This window comes from Macaca fascicularis, chromosome 14, assembly GCF_037993035.2.
Source record: "Macaca fascicularis isolate 582-1 chromosome 14, T2T-MFA8v1.1".
Taxonomy (NCBI): domain Eukaryota; kingdom Metazoa; phylum Chordata; class Mammalia; order Primates; family Cercopithecidae; genus Macaca; species Macaca fascicularis.
The window spans coordinates 120,994,120-121,013,398 of record NC_088388.1 but is presented as its reverse complement, the minus strand read 5'-3'; the positions used below and the strand labels follow the sequence as shown (position 1 = coordinate 121,013,398).

At 40.0% G+C, this 19,279-nt stretch overlaps 1 protein-coding gene and 1 long non-coding RNA gene across 13 annotated transcripts in view; both read left to right on the top strand.

The window, feature by feature from the left end:
- The window catches only part of LOC102123831 (uncharacterized), a 337,031-nt gene that overhangs the window by 188,728 nt on the left and 129,024 nt on the right, over positions 1-19,279 (top strand). The window lies entirely within an intron of this gene.
- BLID (BH3-like motif containing, cell death inducer) overlaps positions 9,007-19,279 on the top strand; it is a 53,416-nt gene continuing 43,143 nt past the window's right edge. Inside the window, 2 exon segments of the mRNA XM_074014030.1 lie at positions 9,007-9,087; positions 12,825-13,049. Coding sequence (XP_073870131.1) covers positions 9,007-9,087; positions 12,825-13,049 — 306 coding nt within the window.

Here is a 19,279-nt window from a genome sequence, read left to right as displayed (position 1 = left end):
AGTGAGGTTTCTCATACATATACACAGCAAAGATACAAAACACATATGCAGTTTGTATTAGTAAGAGCATCAAAATTAGCAAATTTCATTAAACTCAGTTGCTTATGTAAATACAGAGAAGTAAGATGTATTTAAACAATTAGCCTCATTTTTGCTCATTTTGTGCTTGGCTTTTGAAGTGGGACATGCAAACCTCCGTTAAGGGAGATTAAGGGAACTGAAGACCCTGAACATGTCACACACTCTTTCTTCATCTACCCTAGAGGACCAACTGCAGGCCTGGATACATGGTACTCAGTAAAGCCTTGTTAACTTACATTGAATGTTCTTTGTATTAATAATCATTCGCAATAACATAATGAAACCAAAGTGAGAAGGGCATGGCCTAGCATTCCACATTCAACTTTTCCCCAAGGAATGAACTACTTTACCTCTCAGGCAGAAGCAAAGAACTCATTCAAAAGCAGAGCTGAAGGCTGTTGGAGTTATTGTTGTTTATATTTCTCTGGACAGAGGAGTAATTATATTGGCTTCAAAGGCCTTTTCTTCTACCTTCCATCCTGGCATGCCAGTGCTGGAAGAAGCCTCCATTCTGTTCCTACATTTTACAAATGGAAACCCAGAGAAGGAAACTATTTGCCCAAGGTCACAGATGCAGACCTTCTCAGATCTTTGTTAATCCTAATTTAATTTCCCCACATTTCACTGAAGAGAGCTGCAGGTGATTTTCTTGGCCTTGGCCCTTTTTTAGTTTAGGAAATACCCTCCTTCCTAGATCCTTCCCACCATCCAGTGTTGTCCCAATCCCACCACTTCTTAGACAACTCTCCTTCCTTCCAGTGCTTTCAAATGGCATTTTCTTTGCTCTCATCTAGAACACCTGTACATTCATTCCAAGGTTTCAAGACAAGGGAATCTTCTCGTTGACCCAAAGTGCTTTCTTTGATATAGTGATGCATCACTCCAGGCTTCTACCAATTTCTCTGAGGCTTCAGGTGTGAGTCAAGGTTTTGCTTTATGGTTAATTTAGCTGGTGATGAGAGCAAGCTGAAACTTGTGAGAAGAGACATAAGTTGCAACAAACCGAGGTCAGAGCTGGAACAGAACCTCCAAGAAGACAGATTGCCTGTGGCTCTGAGAGCATCATTCCCTCGACAATAGTGATGCAGACAGAAAGTAGAAAAATGACAGTCTCCTTTGAGGGGCAGATGAGGGCACAAAGGTTTTTCAAAACTCAGTCCCACAGAGAGGAAATCTGCTTGAATTTATTCAGGCCCCTTCCTTTTAAATCCTGATTACCCTTGGCTCTGCTAGGTGCTGAAATTTATGCATCAGCGACAGGTGATTCTTATGTAAGAATGGACTCTCGGGCGTGATAAATTTGGTCTTGAGAAATCTCAGCTCAGTGGCTACAGATGGCAGTGTCATGATGGCAGAGTTAGAGAGCGGCAACCTGCTGGGCTGTGGGCTGTCTGTGAAATGGCTACTCAGTTCAGAACTGTCTGAGCCAATTCTTTGAGCCCCAAGGTCATGACCAAGGGGCACAGCCCAACTGTAAAGTTGACATTCATTCTAGCAAAATTCTTCCTTCTCCCTTGCACACTGCATCTGGCTCACTCAAGGGTCCCTCAAGAATTGGGTTGTAACCTGTGTTCTTTGTGAATACCTTTATCATTTGGGGTCTCTGTCTATCATGACTAGTCCTGTTAAAGGTCAATTCTATGCTTGTAAAGAATTGCTTACACTAGAGGTTTTGCACCAACTGGGTTGGGTTGGCCAAGGAGGCATTTCTGTGCACTCATCCCAGTCAGGTTCTATCTGTGATCTAGGTCCCTTTTTAGTGACAACTTTTAGTTTGCAGTTTCTTAACTTTAGTTTTGAAGAGTTTTGAAATCCCTCAAAAGTACACATGCACACAACTGTGAACATATATGCCTCTCTCTAAGGAAAGGGTCTACCACTTTTATAAAATTATTATAGGAGTCTGAGACCCAACAAATAATGAGTCACTATTGTAGATGGAGAAAATATTCTGAAGCAACCCTTGTTTCCTTTCAACTAGATTTCCCACTTTGAATTTTGGATTGAACCTGATCAGAGGTAAGCAATACAAGGCAAACTTGGGTCCTGGCTTAGACCCTACCTCTACATTTCCTGAGTATGTGAGCTTAGACATGCCACTTCTGTATGTCTCACATCCTTAGAAAATTGATAAAATGGGGAAAATATTACCGGCCTCATTATGCCATTGAGAATTAAATGAGAATATGTGTAAATCGTGCAATGCACCTGGCATTTGAGAAGTATTCAAAAACCAGTAGCTAATAGTGGTGGGAGCCCCATGGAACTCATGTCCCCAGACTATGTGGGCTGATGGCCAATGCCGTGTGTCTTCTTTCCTTCTGCATTTTTAACTTTTTCCTGCCTTTGTCTATTCACTGAGTCATTAGCTGCCATTTTATATTCCTCATAAGTATCAACATATTTTAACCACAACTCTTTTAAAATGTTTTTATAGATTTAGGGGGTATAAGTGCAAATTTCTTACATGCATCTATTGCATAGTGGTAAAGTTTGGGCTTTTAGTGAACCCATCGTCCAAACAGTGAACATTTTACCCAATGGGGAATTTTTCAAGCGTCACTCTCCTCCTAATCTCCCACCTTTTGGAGTCTCCAATGTCTATGATTACACTCTGTATGTCTGTGGGTGCCCATTGTTTAGCTCAAACTTATAAATGAGAATATGCGGAATTTTGACTTTCTAGTTCAAGGTTATTTCCCTTAGGACAATGGCCTTCAGTTCCATCCATGTTGCCGCAAAAGACATGATTTCATTTTTTTTTTTTAAGACTGAGCAGTAGTCTATGATTTAATCACCACTTTGAGAGTATGTCATCTCATATTCTGAGATGCTATATCCTCATCTTTAAGCCCACTTCTTATGGGCAAATAATAATTGTCATTAGACTCCCAGAACCCCATTAACAAACGTTATTTTTCTTTGAAATGAACCTGTTTTAATAATTTTTAAAATTTATTAATAATATGTAATGTATATTTTAGCTACAGACATTTTCTCTGCCTTACTTGTCTTTCTCTCCTCCATTATTATTCCTCATTCTTCTCTCCAAAGACCTCTGCAAACATGACTTACCTTGGAAACTATAAGAAAGGATGGCCTCATGTGAGGATACTCATCATCCTGACATTAATGTGCTTCTCTTCTATTTGGCATTTGAGTCCAACAGTATCTGATCTCAGTCCTTCTTTTTAGAATCAATATTTTCATAGCAAGTGTAACATCATCCTAAATAGGGAATCCCATTTTTTTTAAAGCTAGAGATGGCAGTTTGGTGAGATTGGCCAAAAATAATTTGAAGAAAGAATGCACTAAGGGTGAAAATGTTATGTTTATGAAAATATTATGAAAGCTAAATGTGATGCACTTGAAAAATATGGCAGGATATTTCATGGTATATTCATGAAATCTGTATCCAAACTATATCAATAAATAACATGTTCAAGGGAATATAAAAATTTCTTCCATGTATGCATTTCTGTTCATCTAACTCATTGCTTAACCACAGAAGGTAGTAAATAAATGTTTGTTAGATGGATATTTATATTTATATTACAGTGTAAATAACTTATTACTTATATTTTATTTATATTATGCAGATAAGGAAAATACAATAGTCCCCTATGTAATGTGTTGATGAACATAATATTTTGGAAGCTCAGTTAACTGATAAACCACTAAAAGAAAGTGCCTTCTATGTTTGTTTTCTATGACAAATAGAAATTTTACAGACTATGGATGTAAGGCTTTTGAGTGAACCTTTGTGAGTGTGTGAATTACCATTTAGTTTGTTAGCTGTTTTGTCATTACATTCGTTCAGATAGAATAATTCTTTAGAAGGCCACAGCAGTCTTGTGGACATGTACCCTTCCCTCTTTATCTCAATTTTGGATTTCATAAAAGAAATAACAAGCAAAATTCGAGTGGTATTGGCCTGCCTGATTCGGGGGTGTCCAACCAAGTAAGGGCAGAAGCATGTGCTGTAAGAAGTTTCAAGATCCTGTTGTCCCAGTGGGAGGACTCACCTGAGAAGTCAGGGCGGAAGGATAGCAGCTTGGCTGGGATATAGCTGCCTGCATCAACCAACGTCTTCATTAGGTGTCGCTGAGCCTGGGGCATTGGGGCATTCAGAAGCAAGTGGGCATGTGCAAGGGTCATAGAAACAGGAAGGTCACAAGAGCAAAAGAGAATGAAACAAAGAATTTATCTCCCAAAGGAACAGTGTCATTTTTCTTTCCTTTATTGCTCTGAGAGTCCTGTATTCACCTTTGGTTACTCAATACTGTATTTCAGGTGTGTTCCCCATATCCTTGCTTATACTGCTCATTAACCCTCCTTGTTTTACAAAAACATTTAAGCAAACACAACCTTGGTTCTTACCTGGTATTTCTGTTAGGGAATGAGCAAAAGTAATCCATATTTATTGGACATCTATAGGTGCCAAGCGACTTTATGTACTCTCCAACTCAACATGCTTTAGATGGAAAAAACTGAATATGAGGAAGTTAAGCAACTTATCCAGAGTTTCTGCCTAGGTGGTAGGACTGTGTTTGCGACCCTTGGCTGTCTGCCTCTGTATTTCTACATGGTAACTCCTTAGGACAAAAAGAAAATTCTGAGAACCTGGATAAAAGGACATGCTTGGTGATAAGAAAGATTCTGTTTGAAGATTTGTTTTCTTGTTTCCATGCACTCCTTTTGTATGCAGGTCAATACAGGGGAACACTCATTTTTTCTCCACATATGTAAGCTTGAGTTTTCCCCCATCTTTCCTGCTAATGCAACTACAAAGGTTCCATGTTAGAGATCAGGGTCCATGACTTCCCTTCTGGTATAGGGCAGGCCAGTATGGTTATGGGAGGTAAAAATGTGGAACAGAGACGGATTTGTCAGAGCCAGATCAAAGGGTTGTGTATGGCCAAATACTGGAACTCCTTGGTTTTCCTTTTATTCATCTTGATGTTTAAAGTAGTTGCACTTGAGCTTGAATTTATTCTAAAACAATGTTGTAACTCACTTCTGGGTTCCTTTTTCAAGTAGTTTATTTAGTGTTTAAATTCCTGTGCCTTGAAAGTTTCTACCTTGAAAGTTTCCCAGATGCCTTTCCTCCTCATCCTCTATCCCTGCTGCTCTTTCCCACTGAGCTTGAATCCCTGGTGCAAAATATTACACTGAATGCCAAGTGCAAGGCAACAGATATCTCTGTGAAAACTAAGTTAAACAAAATCTGACCACTTCTAAGAACTTGCTGAAACATACTGAAACACCTCTTGTGTTAGTGCCAAGGTCAGGGAGCCCAGACTACACTTGAGCACAGGCATTTGAGTCTGTCAAATGAGTCAATCAAATGGGAATGTTGGGTTTTTTGGTCTGATGCATGTCAATATTGCTATGTGTAAAATATATCTGTTTGCTATATTGCAATTTGCCATCACACTAAACCATAAGTTGAAGGAGTGACTGATGTACTGAGTACATTTGTCTTTATAAGAAGTTCCTTGTTGCAGAGGCAGATGAATTTTGTTGAAGATTTTTTAGTCTCCTCTTTCTTCCTTTCCTCATCTCTCCCTGCTCACCTGCCTCCTTTGTGCTTCCTTAACACTTCTACAAGAGAAGTAATTTCTCTCTTTTTTTTTTTTTTTTTGAGACGGGGTCTTGTTCTGTTGTCAGGCTGGAGTGCAGTGGCACTATCTCATCTCACTGCAACCTCTACCTTTCTGGTTCAAGCGATTCCCTTGCCTCAGCCTCCCAAGTAGCTGGGACTATAGGCGCAGGTCCCCACGTGCAGCTAATTTTTTAAATATTTTAGTAGAGATGGGGTTTCACCGTGTTGGCCAGGATGGTCTTGATCTCCTGACCTCGTGATCCACCTGCCTCAGCCTCCCAAAGTGCTGGGATTACAGGCATGAGCCACCGTGCCTAGCTGAGATGTGCTTTCTCATTACTCATGGACGATGCTAGCACACATCCAATTATTTGTGTATCATCCACCTTCCTCGCTAAAGTGGAAATTCCATGCAGACCTGTTTTCTCAGTCATATATAATTCATCTGCAAGTCACTGGTGCCAAGCACAATGGTTGGCACAAACTAGGCATTCAATAGATACTTGTTGAATGAATGCAGGATACAATGAATGGAAGAAGCACACTAGTTTATTTTGCTTCATGTTTGGCTTTGCTGAAACATTCCGATTTTTTTAGTATTATTCACTCATACTGCTTCTCTCTCTTCCTCAGTCAATATTTAGTGAGTGTCAGGCACTGGACTAAGTGCCAGGATGAGTGAGATGTGGTCCCTTCTCCCATGGAAGGTCCAGAGTGGGCTGCAAGTATCATGTTAGTTCTGAGTCAGTCAGCCATACTTGGTGAATCACCAACCACTGTGGGTGGAGCCTTGAAGTGGCTCTTTGTGGGAAGATGCAGAGGAGGAAGATATTTTCCTCATTCGCGAGGCTCTCACAGCTCATAGGATAGTGAATAAATAAGTACATGAAATACATAATATATGTATTTTGCTAAGCACATAAAATATGCCTAGCAAAAAGAAACAGCGGAGTATAGTACAAATGACTGGGGATACCTTTAGAGGTAAAACAATGAGATTTTCTACCTTATGTGAAATCTCCCTGACTTGTTCAGCTAATATGTAATTTATTTAACAACTATTTTTTCTGTACTTCTGTGTGCCTGACAGCATGCCAGAGATGGGCACATGACAGTGAACAAGAAATGTGTGAGACCTGCGTCTAAGGAAGGTGCAGGCCAAGATGTCTGACTCAGAGGTGAAAATGAGAATAGTATGAGTGAAAGACATGAGAGTGAGAGAGTAACAAGGGAGGAGAGAGACAGTAAGAATGTCAGAAACCACGTCTAAGGGCTCTTAGTGCTCCATTTTTAGGCCCAAAGAATTCTGAAGATGGCGGCTGTCACTTAAAGAATTTTAACTCTCTCCCTTAGAAACTTTTTCAAGAAAAAGCTGGGTATTGTTGAGGTGACAGAACCTGAGTATCTTACCTTCTTTGTGCTGCTATGACAGAATACCACAGACTGGGTAGTTTTTAAGAAATTGAAATTTATTTTTCATATTTCTGGAGACTGGGAGGCCCAAGATCAAGGTGCTGGTGGGTTCTGTTGCCTGGTGAAGGTTCCATCCTCCAGAGGGGTACAGCCTCCTCTGTGTCCCCACATGGCAGAATGATGTGTGAAGCCTCTTTTGTAAGGGCCTTAATCCCATTCATGAGAGAGGACCCTTCATGGTCTAACCACCTCTTAAAGGCCCCACCTCTTAATACTACCGTATTGGCAACACCTGAACTTTGGAGGGGCCACATTCAAACCGTAGCAGTGAGTTTAGTAGAATTACGACAAATGGTTAAATAGCATCAGCAATCCAGGTTATTGGTAGGCTAGCTTATTTCCAGATGTCTTGTTTAACTGTGACCTAAGATTTCCAGTTAATTTTAGAGTTTAGCCCCACCATCTCTACTATTCATACTCTATTGACCTTTTTTTTTTAAAAAAAAGTCTGTTCCCATTTTTAAAATAGCTAGACGCGTCCAATCTTGTGTTCGTTTAGTACGTATTTGGTACTTGCTATGTGTTAGACGGGGTTCTATACCCTAGTAATTCATTAGCCCAAAATCACTACCCTGTGTTAGCATCAGTAATCTTGGCCTTCCCTTCTAAGATACATTTCAATGTGTCTCTGAGTCTTTAGACTCCAGCTTTTGATAAGAGGACTTATAATAAGATTTGTGATTTGCTTTTAATTTCTAAAGGAATATGGAGCACAGCTGAATAACATAAACTCTAAAATTAAAACAATTTGAGATTTTCAAAAGCGTGGCCCTTTTAAATCGTCCTAAATCAACACTTTATTTTGTCAGGCTCACTGGCAAAGGCAAAACAGGGCTCAAGGGGCAATTACCTTCTATACCATGGCTAAATGAAGTGTGTTTTCTTTTCAATATTGACTGAAATCTCGATACATTTTGGGCACATGGCTAGGCACTTTAACATGCATTATTTCTTTGCATTGTTCCAATAGCCTTGTGAAATATATCTCATCATTATTCCAATTTTATAGATAAGAAAATTGGGGCTCTAAGTGGCTAAGGTAGGCATCCAACACCATACACCTAATAAATAGGATAGAGAGGACTGCAATCCAGATTTATTGACTCCAAAGTCCTTTCTTAGGTAGAAATCTCTTTCAGAACATTCTTATTAAGACTTAGAACATTTTCTTGGTGACTCTAAGAAATGCTTCTGTATCTGAAGACAAAGGAAAAATTAATTTGGTTTTGGATTTTGCCTTCTAAAACCGTTGGGGTTTATTGGGTGTTACTATCACTTGCCATTTTTTGTCCTCTACACTTAAAATATGCTATACAGCTCCCTTCAACTCAGCCATCTGTGCTCTTGGCTTTTAATTTTCATAAAAATGGCTGGACACTTTCTTCTTATTTCATAAATACCCAAGGCCAAAGAGAGATATTTTACTGGCATTTTTCAGTCATCTTTCCCTAACATTGTTTTTCATATCTGTTCCAAAGTCTTTATATTACTCTGCCTTTCTTATGTGTGTGTGTTGTGTGTGTGTGAGAGACGGAGAGAGAATATATTTGTTATATTATTTGTTATAGTTATTATGCTAATATATTGATTATAATTATGATACAAATGTATTAGAAATGAAAATGATATGTTTTAATCATTTAGAACCAATGCTCAGAGAATGTCCTTACTGGTTGGTTTTAATAATTAAAGACTACAAGGAGCACGGGTGAATAGGAAGCAGCTTCTGAATTTGAAAGGTGTCCAAATGATAGCCCAAGGACCAAAGACAGCTCAAACCGGTTTGAATAGTTCATTTTATATGGCTTATATACAGACCTACCAAAAGTCAGGGAATTGGATTAGTCATGGGTATAGAATTTTACAACTTCAAGGTGCATTTAAGATCCAACCACTACATTGTAGAGAAGAAACTGTGTTCTGGAAAGGTTAGTGATTTTCCCAAAGTCAAACAGGAAGTCAGAACATGATCTAAACGAGCAATTCTCAAACTTTTATCTGTAAATAGACTGAGATTAACCCCTCATCAGAAATATGACTTACAAATATTTTCTCCCATTCAGTAGGTTGCCTTTTCACTCTGTTGATTGTTTCCTTTGCTGTGTGGAAGCTTTTTATTTTATGTGATCCTACTTGTCTATTTCTGCTTTTATTGCTTGTGTCTTTGATGTCATATCCAAAGTGGCACTGCCAAGGACCAATGTCAAGAAACGTTTTTCCAATTTTTTTTTCGAGTAGTTTTACAGGTTCAGATCTTACTTTTAAGTCTCTAAGTTGTTTTGAGTTGATTTTTGCACATGATGTGAGACAAGGGTCTAATTTCATTCTCTGCATATGGATATGCAGTTTTTCTAACACCACTTATTGAAGAAACTATTTTTCCTCATTATGTGTTCTTTGCATTCTTGTCAAAGATGAATTGACCATAAATATGTGGGGTTATTTATGAGCTCTCTAGAGTGTCCCATTGGTCTATATGTCTATAGGTTTTTATGGTACTACCATGCTGCTTTGATTACTGTAGCTTTTCAGTGTATTTTGAAATGAGAATAAATGCCTCCAGATTTATTCCTTTTATTCAAAATTGCCTTGGCTGTATGGGGCCTTTTGTGATTCTTCATGAATTCTAGAATTGTTTTTTTTTTTTTTTTTTCTATTTCTGTGAAGGGTGCCATTAGGATTTTGATTAAAATGGCATTGAATCTGTAGATCACTTTGGGTAGTATGGACATTTTTAAACAAGATTAAGTCTTCCAATCAATGAATATCATATGTCTTTCCATTTATCTGTGTTTTCTTTCATTTGCTAAGCAGGTAAATTTTAAGTGTTTTCACCATGAAAAAAAGAAAGAAAGGAAGAAAGAGAGAGAAAGAGAAAGAACTATGTGAAGTAATGGATGTGTTAATTAGCTTGATTGTGGTGATCATTTCACAATGTACACATATATCAAAATATATACATTTCATAAAGTATACATATATCAAAACATTAAGTTGTATACCTTAAATATGTACAATTTCTGTGTGTCAGTTATACCTCAAAAAAGCTGAAAAAAAAGAAAAATTGTTTACAACACAAATCCCAGGATCTCAATTTCAAAGAATCTGATTCCAATCAGGGGTGGGCCCCAGGAATCTTTAATGATTAATAAGCCTCCTGGGTGATTTGGCTGCAGGTGGTCCTGAGACCACACTTTAAGAAACGCTAATCAAGAATCAAGGCCTTATGACTCTTAGTCCTGTTTCTTCCCAAAGGACTATGTTGCCTCCCTACATTCAAAAACATTCCAAACAATACATAAGAGTCTTTGTAATTCACATTAGTGCTCTTATTTACTGACTCAACAATTAATTCCTGATTGAGTCATTCACTGAGTAATTTTCTTTTACTCAGTCAGCCTCTGTGGTTTGCCAGGAGCTACAAATAAAAGATTAAAACACAGTCACACCCCCAAGGAACTCATATAATAGTAACAGAAGTAACTATCATTTCTTGAGCACTTTATTTATACATACGTCATATAATTTATCTCATTCACCTATCTCATTCCCTGCCTTTCAGTAAGCCTGTATACTATTATATTATAACTACATAGTTTGGGAATTTTTCATGTGTGTCTATCTATCTATCTATCTATAATCACATATATTCCCTTCAACTTGTTCTTCACACTTAATATGTCTTAGAAGTATTTCCTTGTCAGTTCTTGCTTTATATATATCTAGTATTTCTTTATAAGGGCTACAGAGTATCCTCAGCATTGACATATATCAATACTGGGGATGTATCTGATAATTCCCATATTGATGAATAGTAAATTGTTTACATTTTCACCTGTTACAAATAGCATCCTGAAGGATTCGGAAGTAGATATTATTGTATCATTTTATAGATAAGGAAATAGAGAAAAGTTAATTACCTTGTCCCCCAATGGTAGGCCTTGCATTCAAATGGAGTCCTGTCTATCTCAAAGACTACGAAGTTCCTTTCTGTTTACTATGATGCCTTTTAATAATTCCAGTGGGGTGAGAACTGGGTGAGGTGGGTACTACAGAATCATCAAAAACCTGGCTGTTGATGGAACCTCAGAGTCACTTGAGAAAGCAACATTTGAGCAGAATCTAGGAGCCTTCTGGGAAAAGATGGAGAAAACTACTCTAGAAAGATGTTAGGTTTATTGCAAACCAGTCAATCATACTTACTGATCACCTACTAGAGGAAACCTGTGATAACACTTGTGGGGAGATTTATGGAAAGACGACATATTTGCACATCAGGATTTTACATCACGACGTGTGCCTGTGTGTGTCTGAAAAATACTAGTGTAACAAGCTGGTGAGTACAATATGAAACAAAACAAAACAAAACAAACAAAACACCGACTTCATTTGGCAGAGCACCAGAAACGAGGGGGTGATGAGGTCCTGTCTTTGTGGCATGGTGAAAAAAAAATGCCCTCCCAATTCAGTTTCTTCCTCTGAAATGAAGAAAGTAAGATCTAGCCCCTGCATACTTGACAGGATGTTGCAAGGCTTGGTTAATTTCTGTAAATGTTTTGAGCTCCTCTGAGGTGTGTGTTCTGTAAATAGGAGGTATTAATAGCAGCCGTCAGAACTGAAACAAAACTGAATTGAGCGGCAGTCATTTTCCGGGAAAGAAACACAAACACCCGTAAAGCATAGAGCCCATACTGGATCTGTCACATTGGTCCTTCTTTAAAAGGCAGCCTGGGTCTCATATAGGACATGGTGACAGCTCAGGCCCTAATCTCAAGTGGGAAAATTCAGGAGACTAGCTGGATTTTCTAACATTTAATTTCCCAGCTGATTACTATGATTAAGAGTCCATCTGGCACAGCCCATTTGTGAGGTATGTGTGTGCGGGGAAGTGGGAATCTAGTAAAGGCAGAGATCTAACAGGAAAAAACAAAAAGAAAAAAAAAGAAAATGCACAGTAGAGACAGTGCCATTTTAGAGCCCTCCGCTAAGATATTTAAATAGGAATTTCGTCGTATTAGCATTAGTGAGGCCAGTTGGCCATATGTTATAAGAAAGGCAGTTAGAGAGAGAGGGTTTCTGTTTCTCAGGGCTTTTATGTTAGCTTAGTGAGGATTTGGTGATGCCTTTGTCTGCCATGGGTCTAGAGGGGCTGTGAACTGCTAAGAAGAAAATCTAGCTCTGGGTTTCAGCAGTAAAATGCCAGCATCTCTACCTGCAAACTGGCATCGACTCGGCAGTTGCTGGGGAAACACACAGTTATACTTCTGTACATGGATGGGGGGTGATAATTTAGGATGGGGGTACCCTGGAGCTCACAATCCACTTGCTCATATCCCCCGGAAAGGAAGCTCTGAGGAGAGGTTTGAGGCAGCCGTGTGTTAGCTCTCATATTGTCATGGCCCCTTCAGGGTAACTGCATTTCCCAAATCTATCCAGGGGCAAGTCAATCTTATAAGCACTAATAGGACTTACAGATGTGCAGACACGAAGGTTCTGATGCTCAGCTCAACTCCTGGATGGAATTTCTCATAATTTTTTGTTACCCAGGGGATTCTATGTAAACCTGTTCCAGACAGAGTTTTTATTGTATTTTATTTCTAATCTCCAACCAGGCTTCCCCTTTGGAGGTCAAGCCTCTAAGTCTCCTTGAAAATTTCTACCTCAGAGGAAGGGGCTTCTGTCTCCTGTGGCCGTCGCTTTTGCTGGGGACTCCAGGTCCACCAGGAAAACTCATCAGCGACTTGATCTTAATCCCTGGCTGCATACACACAGGTCACTGAAAACATCTGGCGGCCCTGACCCTTCCTGTTCATTTACCGAATGTACTGCAAGTGGGGAAGGACTGGAGAACACATTTGTCTTCCTCCCTGGTGACAGAGGGATGAACTGGGTGATGGTCCAATGTCATGAGGACCTGTGAGCCCTATCTATTTTGCTCACGAAAAGGACCGATGACCTCTGTTCAATGGCTGGAAAGTCTCTATCTCTGTAGGCCATTATGGTAGCTCCCGAGGGCTAAGGGGAGGAACGCGTCCTCTGCCTCATCTTGGAAATGTGAAAATAGAGTGGGTTTCCCCGCAGGTTGGAATCAATACCCAACTGCCTTGTCTCTGGGGAAGGTGGATTTCATGGCCCACCATATGAGTTCAGCAGAGAAATCTAGATCAATAGGAGTGAGAGAGTATGTAATGTGGTGCCTTTAGGCATCTGTATCTGAAAAGGGACTTTTATTTGAATTACTTGGACCTTAGACTGAAGCTTCACCTCCATGTAGGAACAGCAGTCCATTAGTGATCCTTTGAATTTATAGCGAGACCTCGTTTACAGTGATAAAGCTTCCTTGGGGCCTAAGGTCTTCTGGTGCCTCTGTCTGTGGCTGAGTGCCTTAAATAAAGGGCAAGTCTGTTACTTTTATGTCCTGTTCAGCCATAGCTGTCTAACCTTGTAGCGGGAGGGAGCCTGGCAAAGTCAGTAAGGTAAGATGGAAAGTATCCACAGCTCATTACAATGGCTTCTCCTCGCCCTTGCTTGCCCTCACTCATCATCAAGAGTTTGTTTCCAGTCTTCCCAGAAGAAATAGCCATGCCGGTCTTGTCATGTTGCATTGGCCTGAGAGAGGTTTGTGTTGTAAAATGTATTGTCTTACTTAGATTCTAAAGAGAATTAGACTTAGGATGAATGGATTTGAGAGTCCTGGCTGCACTGAACTTTCTCTTTTTCTTGATTTTTTTTTTTTTTTTTTTTTTTGCTTTTAACAGAGGCTTAGCTATCAGCAGGTTTACATCTTCCAGTGATGGGTAAAAGGGGATGGGAATTATTTTGGTTTTTTACTACCTTGCTCTAGTAACTTAGATTGTGCCCTAAAGATTGTGTGAATAAAATGCGTCAGACCTGATTAATGCAAGAGAAAAAGCAACCTGAACTCCTTCTTTATTAGCAAGAATGTCCAGAAATGATATAATAATAAAAATATTCTTCTCGGGAATCCAAATATTGATCACAGAGAAGCTGCTGAATAGCTTTCTCCCATTGTCATGAGAAAGATAAAGACATGCCAATACAGAAAAAGTTTGGGGTCAGCCAGGAATGGCAAATATTTGATATATATTTTGTCATCAACCTTCTTCTCCCAGGGCAGTGATAACTTACTAAGTGCTTATAAAACTCTTTCCTACCAAGATCAGACATGATTTCAGAATACTTCTCAGTTTCCAAAAAGCCCCAATCAGTCAGTTAAAGTTGGAGTAAGTGGCTTAATTTTTAAAAATCAAAGGAAAAAATGGCGGCATCTCAGCTTCTTCGTGGTATGATTAAAATGTCTCCAGAAGGAGTTTTGGACGGCATCTGTGATTTTTCCCAGCCTTTTCTGTTTACAAATCATTTCGATGCGAGTCAAGATTTGACTTTCCACTTACCCCACCCATTCTTGTCTACCACCCCAAAAATACCACACCAAAAGAAATGGGAAATATGACCCTGCTTCCATGAGCCATCCATGAGGTGATGTCTGGTTCACATTAAATGTCGGAAATAAATTATTTATGTGAGATGAAAATACAGATGTAATTATATTATGGATTAATTTTACCCAAGAATAGCATCTTAACTATTTGAATGACCCCCGAGAGACACTAGCAATTTTCAAGTATACATTAATAACCACCTGACTTGTGGATATATAGAAAACATACATATTTTACGTAGAATACTTTGTACTTGATACCCTCTCTTCAAATCTTGAATTTGTCCTCTCCTCAACCTTGTCCCATGTATAAAAACAATACAAATTTGGAGAGCACGGACAGTTAACTCAGGTGATGGAAAGCTGGGCTTTAGTTTTAGTCTGGATAGTATAAACCATTTTGCAGAATTGTGAGCTAGGCCTGTCATCTGTTGCTCAGAATGATAGAAACATGGCAGTGGATTGGCTTGATTAGAATACGGCTCTGGAGACCGTTCTCAACCTGAATTGATCTCTGATGCCAGTCCCCAAGATGAGCCATTGGTTACTTATTCTTTGGGGTTACCCAAGATGGCAGCACTGGAGGCCACATGATTGGGGTTTTCTATACCTTGGGATTACATGTGATACAAAACAGCTGACTGACAATGGAGAATGAGGGAAGGGACACCTTCAAATTCCTTCAGCCAGACCTAGGGCTCTCTCACCAGTTTGAAAAGGGGAGAAAAATCTGAATTCTAATGCTGTCATTACAGTAATATACAAGCTTAGGAAAGACACTTAACTTTTCCTCTATGTCAACTCTCTATGCAATGTGGAGTGATAATACCAACTGGACTTGGGAGACAATTGCTGAAGGATGTGTAAAGCATTTCACAATCTGAAGCATTAGCTCATAAACGATGGAGGCAGAACATTCTGTTCCTTAACCTGTATGTAGAGTATAAAATGGAATTTTAGGATGGAGTAAAGGAAGGTTACTTTACACAATGTGAAAAAGATGTGTTCTTTCACTTCAAGGCTAGAAGTGAGAGATTTGGATGACAAGTACTTGAGTCTGTTTACAAATCTAGACATATATACAAACGTCCCAATACCCCTGTTGGAAATAGAAGTTGTGTTACTTTATTCTTTGAGATGTGTCTGGGTAGCATTTTAATTTTCTAGCCACTGTTAATTTGGTTATTTTTCCTTTTGCATCTCAAAAACAAACAAACAAGCAAACAAACAAACAAACAGGCTTCTTAAGGATTTTCCAGTATGTTTTTTAAAACTATATTTTTTCTATCTGAAAGTTATCCAAATGCACTTATGTGTCCAGTACATTCTCCCTTCCAGGCTGGCCTAGTCATGTTGCTTGTTTCTTTCCTAATAGCTTTCATTTTTCCATGAAGAATTGGTAAGGCTGGAGGGAGGGGAGGTGGTGGTATAATGAAAGGTGTCTCATGTGTTTTCTGTTCTTTAGGGAATTTGAGAAAGCAGTAAGTCAACTTATAATAGAAAGCATTTTCTTTGGCAATCTACGTGGGAAAGAATCCTCTATTTTAGGACCATTTTTTGCATTGATCCTGTAAATTAGTTCTTCCTCTCTTTGATCATATAGAATCACGCAGTATCCTAACAAATATGTCTTCACATTAGGGTGAGACAATTCTTTCAACCCCAGCAGGCAGGAAAAATAGGCCAACAGGTGCCTGGGCAGGATTTCCTGGGGTTCAGGCTACTGCAGCTTCATGGACAAATGAAAAAATGCAGGTGTCACTGCCCTGCCCCCAGGCCAACCAGGTCACATGGTAATTGCCCAGTTGCCTGCTGAGATATGCCCACCCTGAGCTTCTCCCTCCAGGTTCATTTTTCATTTTGATTGAGTCATGATGGCTTAGTGCCATAAAACATCTGAGGATATGCTTTGTAGGGAAAAGGTCATAAAAAACTCCAATGATCTCCCCTTCCCTAATATCTAGGGCTCCTATGTGTAAAGGGTAGGCAAGCAGGGCTAGTTACAGGACAGTGCGTTTCTGTGCAAATGGCAGGAGCCAAATCTCCATCTTGCTAGCTTAAGAGTTGGTTGGCGGCCTTATTTCAACTGAGGCAGCACAGCTTGCTTTAGCCTTGAAGTGTGAAAACCAAATAGAGGTTGGCAGAGGGAAGAGATGAAAGATGCATAGCCTTCTTGGAGCATGAAGAGACACACCCAGCCCTTTGCGGAATGCAAAGACTTTTCCCATCCCTTCACCAGGATCTTGTCCCATGGCCACCCCTCCAAGGATTGCAGCTAAATCAGCAGGCTCGATTGGGTGCTCGCCACTGGAGCTTTTCTGTTGTGGCTGGTGGGCAAATGTTGTGAACTTCCCTAATTTGGGAGGGGACTGAGCAGATGACTCACCTTCCAACTGTCTTGGTGTGCGTCTCACTAATCCCACTATCATAGTGAGGCAGGGAAATACACACACACACGCACACACATGTACACACACATGCGAGCAAGCACACACAAACACACATATAAACACACATGTGTACACATACACACAAACACCTGCAAAAACACAAACACACATAAGCATACACACTTGCACACACACAAACATACATCTTCAAATATACATGCATGCACATAGAGGAAACACACATACAAAGGAACACACACATTAACACACACATGCACACATGCAAACAAATGTAAACACACACACATGCACACATGGAAAGTCACACATGTAAATCTACACACAGATTTGATTTGGGGGCATATAGTTTCCTCCAGTGCTCTGAGCAATTATTTAGGACATTTGTTGTCTGCCCTCTCTCTGTTCTGGGGAAGATTTTAGAAATTCTAATATGAGAGGCTGAGAAAGGAAAATATTGGCTTCTACAGTACAAACATCCCTGTCCTGAAAGAAAATGTTAATTTTCTTCTAAATCAAATGTTGACATGTATCAGCTGCTGCTGAAGATGTATCACTGTGGGACAAGCTCTCAGCTCCAGCGGATGGACATCAGACTGAAATCCCTCCTCCAAAATGCTAGCTGGTTTCTAACCTAAACAGGTTTGGTTTAGGTATTTTTTGAATTGACCTAGTTTGTTTTCAAAAAGCTGGTCTCTCTGGGACACCTTGAGGAGGGGAGCAGGATTCGACTTTTGTCGAATGCACTGTTTTCTGCGGAAGCCTAGGCCCCTATACCTGTCCTCTGCAATGATGCAGGCTCTGCTTGCATCTGCCGGGGGCACAGGATTTTAACCAGAGATGTGGGAGGGGGAAAAAGTCTAGGGGTATGGAGAAATGAAGGAATCTACAGACTAAAGGAAATTTCCAGTGCTAGATGTTTTACCTACCCCTTTCCCCATTGCTCCCAAAATATGCACTGTAAATATTCTTTGTTCAACACCTATGTTTTTAAAATCCACATCAAGATTTCTCTACTTTTCCCCCCCATTAATCACTCACACACACACACACACACACGCACGCAAACACACACACCCTTTTAACTTGTTAAGTTTGAAAGATGATGATATCTACAACCCGTGTGCTTTGCCAGAATGCACGGTTAAGGCCAAGATGAATGCAGAAGGGTTGGTGCAACGTTGCCGCAGAGCAGCGTGATCAGAATACAAGATGGAACGTAGGGGGAAAGGCCAAGAAATATGTCTGTGCTTGGAGTTTACACAAGTCTCCTTAGCAACTTGTCTGCATTTATTTTTCCCTTAATGTGTGTGGGTTTCTTCCAAACCCTGAGTGAAATGGGAGTTGAGTTTCTGACAGTCCCCTATTTCCCTTCTTCGGGGGCAAAATTGTTTCATTTGGTGAGTGAGGCTTTCTCTTTTTTACCAGCTCCTTCTCCTCCCTTCCAACCCCCACCCCTCCCATTGAGGGAGCTCTGATCCTTTGCATTGTGACTTTGTGGTCTGTTGGTAGCTTTCCAGAAATCCACCTCTCCGTGGGGGAATGAGAGAGCCTGTTTCTGATGGCTACAGCTGTGCAGATTTCTGCCACAGCCTTGCTGCTTCAAGTGCACGCTCCTGTGTGTGGCACAAGTGTAAATGTGCCTGTTATATGCCTGGGTTATAAAATCTGGGAGGAACAACGGCGCTCCTTTCCTCTCTGCTATTTTTCTTTTTCTGTCTTACTCTCCTCCCTTTCTATCTCTCACCACCCCTCCCCCAACACAAAAGACCCTGTAATTCTAATTAGAAGATGAATATAAAGCTATTAGGAAAAAACCCTGACTTTTAGGGATTTGATATGTTGGATTTTATGTGGTTGGGCTTGCTGCAGGGGAGACGACTGTAAATTCTGCAGTGGTTTTACCTAAAATTGTTTTTACCTTGAAATAGCTCTAGGGGAGTATAGATGCTGCCTCATTGGAGCCGATGCTGAATATAAATCTTCATATTTCTCTTTCTGCCCCGTCCCATTTTAGAGTCTGGGGAAAAAGGAAAAAGGAAACCTAGCCAAAAAAACGTTAAGGTTTGACTTTGGCTCTTTTACAAACAGATGTTGCTTGTCATTCTCTTGTTGTTAAGCAGGCACCAGATTGAACCAAGCAGCAGTTGTAGGTGTGTGTGTGTGTGTGTGTGTGTGTGTGAGAGAGAGAGAGAGAGAGAGAGAGAGAGAGAAAGAGTTAGGAGGTTGATGAAGGGCTAGAAAGCAAAA